This window comes from Apus apus, chromosome 4, assembly GCF_020740795.1.
Source record: "Apus apus isolate bApuApu2 chromosome 4, bApuApu2.pri.cur, whole genome shotgun sequence".
NCBI lineage: Eukaryota > Metazoa > Chordata > Aves > Apodiformes > Apodidae > Apus > Apus apus.
The window spans coordinates 5,657,548-5,666,123 of NC_067285.1; the positions used below are offsets into that span (position 1 = coordinate 5,657,548).

Genomic DNA, 8,576 nt, shown 5'->3' on the forward strand with positions numbered 1-8,576 from the left:
TCTTTCTCACTCCTCCCCAATTCTCTGAAATTCACCTGCAGAAGTAACATACTATGAAAACACCAGCTGTAAACCATGTTACTCTAGCCTACATTAAACAATTCTCACTTACTGCATTCCATCTATATGCAATTTTAATTAAAATTCAGTGGTATTTCAGTAAGGAAAATATTTATCCACTTGAACAGCAAAAGCTAAAAGTGTTTTGTAATGCAGAGAAATAAACAGATACAATATACAGTGTCTCTAGTAACCTGATTTACAGAAAGGAAACATTCCTAATCTAGTTTTCTGCAGAATCATACAGATCAGTCACTGCATAGCAATGATGTGTGGTCCAGAGATCACAAATGTACCGTTTATAATGCAAGGGAAGACATGAATGGAAAGTACCTTAAAACCCATCTAGTTATGAAAACCTCAGTTCACGCGCCACATCTGATGGCAACTTGGTCTGTTCTATGAAGATGAATTGGATCATCTGTAAAGCAGTTATTCTGATTCAGAAACCAGTGCAGCTTGCCTTAACCATGCAGGTCCAAGTCCCTGATGTTGATTAGTCGATCACAATCAATGCTTTAACTAGGGACATAGATACTGGCTTTAGCTTTCTTTGTCCACTAATCTTTGCCAATATAAATGGAGCACTCAAATGCCCCCTATTCAGTATCAGTACAGTGCTTATTACAGATAAAAGTTACAAGACACACTAAATGTAATCCTTACTCCATTTTTCGTGTCAATAATTCTGCCAACTATTCCCAAGTACTCACTTTTCAAAGTCACCTACAGACTGGGAGACTATCAAGATCTCTTTACTGTGCCAGATGAGTGCATTCTCAGCAACAGGACTATACTTTTTATCAAAGTCTTTGCCATAAGAAGCACAGTTGTGCCACTGTTTGACTGTGCTTAGATCAAAGTATAAAAATCAATTCTTTTAAAGAAGAACTTCCCTTACAGAACACTGTCAGTCTTAGTAACATTCTCATTATAAAACATGCTCAATCAGGCCTGGGAGCAAAGAAAAGTCAAAGCCAGTGAGTAAATAGGATTCAGCACGAAGGGGCACAAAGTCACCATTTACTCCTCAAAAATCTGGAGCAGATGTTCTGGCATTTACAATAGCATCCTTTTTTAGCACGTATTCAGCTACGAGTTCAGCCATGGACATCAATTCTACCCTATCAACAGGACAATTAGAATTCCTGCCGTAAAAGCCATTTTCCTGCCTTTCCCCCAGGACTTGGGGAAGACAAATGAAATCGACTTAGCTTCACCATCTAAAAGTATTGATACCTCAGTCTAGTCTTTTGCACAGACCAAAGGGGATGCACAGAAAAAGACAGGTACACTTTCTCCTGAATAGCTGTTATCAAAGTCAGTAAAATCCTACTCCAGTTCCAATAAATAAAATGAGGAAACAATGGAAACAGAAGCTTCAGCTCAGAGGAACGCCAAGTACCAATTGTCTCTGTTAGCTTGGTGATATTTCATAGATACTAGGACAGGAACACAGTGGTTCTGTTGTGTGCTTCATATTACATTAGGCATAACAGGTATTTATGGCCTTTCACTTTTACAGTGGCCTCTTCAAGGACACAGAGCTGAGCAAAGCTGAAATTTGGGTTACTTTGTGACAGATCAGCCAAACTCAGCAAGTTATAGAAGCTCCATGGCATTCTAATTTTCCATTACTTTGAAGGTATAAGGGACTCTTGCTGAGCACTGGAGTAAGTCTGTTGCTTGTTACTGAAGCTCAACATGCAACTTTTGAAACACATTCTTAGTTCCTAAACAGCAGACAGGCTCAGAACTTTTTCTAGAGCTGGTCTTTCCCTTCACTGTGTATTAACATAGTCAGTGATCTAGAATTCAAGCTGGGCCATGAACCTAAATATTTCCCTCATTTTAGTATCATCTAACCTATCATTTACAATACAGAACCTATTTTTAAACAGCTGAGTCATCAAACATGTTGATGTTCTCACTTCCTATTATCATGAATATTTCTGAAACTGACACTGAAAAAGCTCAAAGAATATCCAGTGTTCAATGGGTCTGGCTACTGCCCACATACCTTACTAACAAAGAATTTCTCATCTCAATGAACAAAGGATGAGAAAAAAAGTATTAATCACCCTTTCCTGATGAGAAAAAAAGGGTACAGAGAAATAAAGTCCAAGACTTTTAAGATCAGAAGCCAAAAAGCAGGTTGCAAACACAGTCAGAATTATGGGATACTGAACTGAGGAATGTAGAGGATAAAATTACTAAGAAGCTCATATGGCCAAATACCTATTTTGCTTGGAAACTTCAGCTATAGAGCAGAGGCTTAAAATGTGCTTGGTCCAACTGATTTGTGTAATTTGGCAGCACTTGTGTCAACATGAGGAAATAAATCTTAGGGTCCGAGGCTGGTGATTGCTTCTCAGCCCCGTTTTGTTATATTACCTAGAGATCTCTGGCTGCTCATGATTCCCAGCTGAGTCTGTCCTCCAAAAACCCAGAAATATGACAGGGAAAAGGCAAGTGTGACCCATGAGAAAAGAGTAAAGTGGAACTGCAGCATTGTGGAAATGCCTCAGCCAATTGATATTCTGTCTGTGTTTAACACAGCATCATTTATGAAGGCACCATGCAGAATATCCAGATCACCACCCACGACAAAGAACACTACGTGAAAGAGCTTTTCACACTAAATCATTTTAGGCATATTCATAACTTGGTTAAAATCTTAATATTGTAAACTTGTGAGTATTGTAAAACCTGCAGAGAATCAGCTTTTGTTTATTCGGATCAGAGTCTGAACTTGGCACACAGACATGAAAGATGTGACCATGAGTCAATACTGTACTTACATGCATGTAACATATACATATGCTAGCCTGCAGGTAAATATTTATTCCCAAGAGAGGCTGGTAATGAGGCTGTGCTGTAGGGAAGGTATCCAATTACTCTGAATGACATTTATATTTTAGTCACACCATGCTCACTGAAGAGGTCGAGGTTTGATGAAGCAATCCTTTAAAGACTGTCTTTTAAATCAATCAGACAGCTCTAGAAAACATTAGTGATATGCTGTTGACAAGTTATTGAGCTAAATATACTACAAGACATGCAAATTATTTTATCTTTGTACCACAACAACAATGTGGTCTTCTAAAACTTCTGAAACAGATGAAAAAGTTTTCCTTGTAGGAGATGCCTAAAACAATGTGCATTTTGCTAAGAACCTGAGACCTCCCTCCTGGCACTTACAGGCTCACTCCGAAATACCACTCAATGATTTCTTCTTAGCACAGGTGAAGAACATTGATATTTTTACACAGGAGTGATGCCCTTAAACTCACTCACAAATCTTTTTTAAATTGCCTTAGCTGAATAAAGCCAAATCAATCAAAATAATTTGCTTTCATCAAGCATTCGGTGACAAATGTCACAGTCCACACAGAGCAGATGAAAGACTGACCATGTTTAACATGTTTTAGCATTACTCGAGCATCTTAAGATGCTCCAGGTCACAGGAATAAGTACAAAAGGAAGAACACAAGAGATGCATGACCCTGATTCAATCATTCTTCAGATTAGTGTTAGACTTTTTCTATAAACAAAGTACATGCTCACAGTTGTTATATTAAATAACAGAGCATTTCTACTCCTGAGACCTTATGTGAAAAATTCAACTTTAAAAATAATCTAGTTCTGTACTCACAGATATATCTTAATAAATAAAAAAAAAACTAAACAAAAACATGAAGTGAGAATTGATTAAAGTCAAGGCTTACCTGGAAAGTATTTGAAACAGCATAATGTAACAATGTAACAGTCAAATTATAGATTGTTTTCTTAGCTAAGTAAGGAGCAAACCATCTATGCTGATCGGGATCAGCTCAGCCCAAACAAAAGGTGTAACCATTTTGGAAACTAAAAGTTACTTTGCTACTGTTAAGGAACTGAGAAAAACTGTAGGGCAGCACAGTTCTTTACAGTTTGTAACTTGTGGCTTGAGAACCATTTCACTGAAGGTACTCACAGAACAGAACACCTATTTACCTTCCCGGTAAAGCGTGAAACACGCATGTTTTTGACTGCAAACAGTTGGGTTTGGGTTTGGTTTGGGTTTTTTAACTCTTGCCTCTGAATTTTAGGCAGCTGTGGTTCTTCTAATAAATCTCTCCTAACTAATCCTTTCTTCAAGAGCAGGAAATCTTCAGGGCTAAAACGCCCTCCAGCACAGATCTTTGTGCGTGCACAGAAGCTTGAGTTGCTTCATTTCAAACCTAAACTCGTTTTTAATTGCTAAGTGAACACTTAGCAATTGCTCAGAACACAACATCTAGAACTGAGTCAGTTGTTATTATTATCCTTGCTGTTTGTCCATGGAACTCATCCAAACCGACACACAACCAACCAAAACGTGTTACTTGGAATGGTGCACATTTGCACGGCAAAAGACAATTTAAATAGCAATTATGGATTTCTGTCTTGGGTGAAATGACTAAAGTTGATAACTATGGCAAGTGTTGCTGTAAAATACATTGAAATTGGCAATACATTCAATTTCAGCAATCAGCAACATAAGTTTTCACACCTCCATTTTTATGAAATGACATTTATCTCCAAGCAAAACTACAACATGGAATATGCACCTTTGCTTTTACACTGTATGGTACAAAATATGCCAGTATATTACTCTGAGTTACATTAATCAGTAGGTTGGAGCTAAGAAGACATCTGGGAAGCACAGATGGTTCACAATTGGCAAACAGCTATGGAACTATTACCTTCAAGGTCAGATGTCTAACAGTACAAAGGTTGGTACTGACCCCAAGTCATCAACACCTTCTCTGAAGGAACTAATTCTCTTCAGTCCAGCTCCTGATGGACAACTATCTATGTCACAGCTGGCATTCACAACAGAGATGATCTCAGACCTAGCCTAAACTCATTGATGCTCACAGCATTCCTTTCCAAGGGAACTGGGAACCATGCAGCCTTTTCATTCCTAGAAGTAGCTTCTGCAGTCAAGCTCACATTGATACTGCCTGGATTCCAGTCCCAGGGCCTCCAAATTCACCAGCAGTTTTTTGTACATGAAGAAACATTTCAATGAACTCAGCACTCCCATAAAAATCCTTGCCCTGGCTGTCTACAAAAGCACAGAAAATGCAGTATTTATAACACAAAAGTTCCAAGATAGGAGTAACCTTGTCTTTGGAAAAACTGAGAAAAATGCTGAATACTACTTCAATAGCAGAAGATTACTCTGGTGTTAAGTTTATCTGAATATAAAACCCATTCTTCTGGTCTAGCTAGAGACTATTTTTGCAGCCATTACAACAAACGAAGTGCAGTTCTTCACAAAACAAAGCACTGCCCTGGATGTGAATTGAGAATACTACACGTTTGGTACTTTTGGATTTCCATGTATGCTCCAAATGATCTCTTATAATGTCAGAATTATTCCTCAGAATTCCAAGAAAGAAGAAACTGAGCTATATGAAAAGGTGAAAAGTGCTGGTGTATTCATTTGCCCTCTGGCATTATGGTGGCTCTACCAAAAGCACTTCCTCTAGTCACCCTGCAGGTGATTCTAGAACCACAGCATATAAAGAATGGTGAAAATTACAGGTTGTTTTAGACAGGAAATGAGGACAGATGACAAGCATAGCCTAGAGATTACTACTTATGATGGGGCATGATTTACGTAGCATGGTAACAAGCTGTATGAAGAGAACACTAACTGGATGGTGTAAGTGATGAATTGCACATGCAGTCATAAGGAAGGGGAATGTTCTGATGTAACATCAGTTTCTGAAGCCTTTACTCACTCTGTATTTCTGTATGTTGCAGAAAAGAGTTCTGTTGAAATTAACAGGTCTGCTTCCAAGGTAAGATGCACCTGAATTGAAAGGCATCAAAGGTACCTGACAGTTTTTTGAAGGTACCAAGTTTATCCTTAGAAGAGGAGGATGACACTTACTAAACACGTTGCAATCAAAAGATTTGCATCAATATTCATGAGAAATGAGCACCGAGGAAAAACTCCAGTATCATTAAACTGGGCAAGTTATTCATGAACCATGAAGGGTTCGGAAAGGGAATCAAATCAATTGCATCGAAGCATCACCAGCTCTGAGTCAGTTTCACCAGGTGACAGATGCCTTATACTATCACTCCCTGCACCCAGGAACTGCAGCACCCATCGTTAAGCAGACAAACAAGCAAACGGCAGCCGAATCTGATTTACTTTCTGTGATACTTCCGAGAGATCACCAGGATTGCAACTACTCGTCTTTAAACATTCAGCAACCGAAATGCAAACTTATACAAAGAGCGTAACTTCTCGTTGTGCCGGTGCACGGAGAGAACACAAATGGCCAGACAGAAACGAGCACAGCCCTAGAAGGAAAGGGGGAAGCCTCCCTCAAGTACACAGAGCAAAACAATACGCCACATCTTCCTCCGAAAGAAGGCAAAAGGAGCGTTCCTGCAGCATCAGCTGCACATCTCTCAGCAACCAGATTCCCATGGCTTTCCTTCCCACACGCCGGCGTGCGGACCTGCTTCCCAAAGCCAGGCACAAGACACCGCATCTCCCGTCCAGCCCGAGCTCCCGCCCCAGCCCCGAGCACCAGCGCCGTGTCCCGCTCTGCCCCCGGGGAGCCCCGCAGCTGCCCCATTGCGGGGCTGCAAGCCGGCTGAGGTGCCCGCACCGCCTGGGCAGGGGACACCTTCACAGGAGAAACTGTAACCGTCCAAAGGAAAAGAGCAGCAGGTTCGCGGCGGCTTTATGCTTCGGTCGCTCTTTTGCACAGTGTTCTCAGAAACTGCAGTTTCTCCCTCCACCCAATTTTCCCTCAGCCCCTCGGCAAAACCCCAGGGCAGAGCGGGCTCCCCGCGGCTCCTGCAACCCCTCACCCCGGGGACGAGTCCCCTTTCCCCGGGCACAGCGGGTCCCCCCGGCGCCCCGAGCGGGGGATTCGGAGGCGGGTCCCCCTCGCTCCGGGCTCCCGGCTCTCCTCCGGGGGCTGCGGGGCGGTGAACCGCTTGCCAGCCCCGCATCCCCACCCCGCCATCCCGCAGGAAAGCCTCGGGGGGGGCCGAGCGACCACGGGCAGGAAAGTTGAAGCAGTCTCAGCCGTTCTGACAGCAGCTGCCCCCCCCCACCCCCGGGGCTCCCGCCGGATACTCACACGAAGACCCCGAAGAGCAGGACCCGTATGCCGATCTCGATCGCCAGCTCCCGCATGGTGGGTCCCGGCGGGCTCCCGCAGCCCCGCCGCACCGCCTCTCATTCCCCGCACGGGGCGGGGGCAGCCGGGGGGGGAGGCTGGGGCAGCCGTGGGGGGAAGCTGGGGCACTTCAGGCCCCCCGCCGGCAGCCGGTCCCGCCGCCCCGGGGGAGGGCGGTCTGGGCGCTGAGCCCCTCCAGCTGCAGCCCGGACCCCGCCATTCACCCCCCGCCCCCCCCCTTCAGCCTGCCGGGCGGGCTGCCGCCAGCCAGAGCCAGCCCCGCACACGGGGAGGGTCCCGCCGAATAACGCCGGGGGATCCTGGGGATTTCCCCTCCCTTCCCCTCCTCTCCCCGCCCCGTCGCTGCCGCTCCGCCCCGCCCGGCTCCCCGCGCCGGGTTCCGCACGGACACGGGTGGGTCTTCCCGGCCCCCCCTGAGCTTCTGCTGACGGACGGGGACCCCGGAGCGCTCTGGTGCCGAATGGGCGCGAAGGGAAGCGGAGAGCCCTTCTGGTGTCGGGTTTAAGGCCACGGGTTTAATGTCTCCATCCTTAGCCGGAGAGACGGGACCCCCGTTGCCCGTCAGTGCCGGCCCCGCGTCCCCCCGCACCGAGACCTCCCGAGCACCCGACGGCTCGGGCCAGGAACTGGGCCGGCCCTTCTGTGTTCAGAACCGTGCAACGACAACAGAAATAATAACGATCGGGGTCAGCACCACCAGGCGCAGGTAATAGACGCTGTTGGTAAAGGCTCAGACTGCTTGCTGGGTCGTTTGTGCCCCAGGCAATCGCATCCCGGCCCACCCATGCTGAGCTTGGCACGTTTATGTAACCTTGGCATAAAGGATTAACTGCGTTTGGGTACTTTCTGCAGTATGAAAGACTTTAGACCCGTTTAGACCTTCATGCACATCACTCCTGCTTCACTTGGTCGGATTCTGCCCAGTAGGGGATATTATAGCCTGAATTCGCATTTGTTTCAGTGTCAGTTTGTTCACAGAGCTGGGTCCACCTTAGCAAACAGGCAGAGGAGGTTGTCAAGTGGGACTGCAGATGGCTGGGATGAGAAAAACAAAGTAGAATAACCATGGCCCTGGTTTATGCCTGTGATTCCTCCAACCCATCCTCCATTCCTCCCAACAGCAAGCTGTGAGCCACCCTCATCGTCGTGTTGCCTTAGCCTAGTTTTGTCGAGTTCATTTAATTTCCTCTCTGCATGGAGGGATTGAATCCCGGACATCATTATCGTAAGAGAAGTTCAGCCTTAAACCATGAAATGCAGTGAACTAATTCATATTTAAATGTATTTAATTATCTGCTTTCTTGTGGCCTTTGAAGG

At 44.9% G+C, this 8,576-nt stretch overlaps 1 protein-coding gene across 1 annotated transcript in view; it reads right to left on the bottom strand.

The window, feature by feature from the left end:
• PLPP4 (phospholipid phosphatase 4) overlaps window positions 1–7,448 on the bottom strand; it is a 47,944-nt gene extending 40,496 nt beyond the window's left edge. The window contains exon 1 of the mRNA XM_051618896.1: window positions 7,200–7,448. Within this exon, the coding sequence (XP_051474856.1) occupies window positions 7,200–7,255 (56 nt within the window). The 5' untranslated portion in view covers window positions 7,256–7,448. The remainder of the gene's footprint in view (window positions 1–7,199) is intronic.
• Between the last annotated feature and the right edge of the window lie 1,128 nt (window positions 7,449–8,576).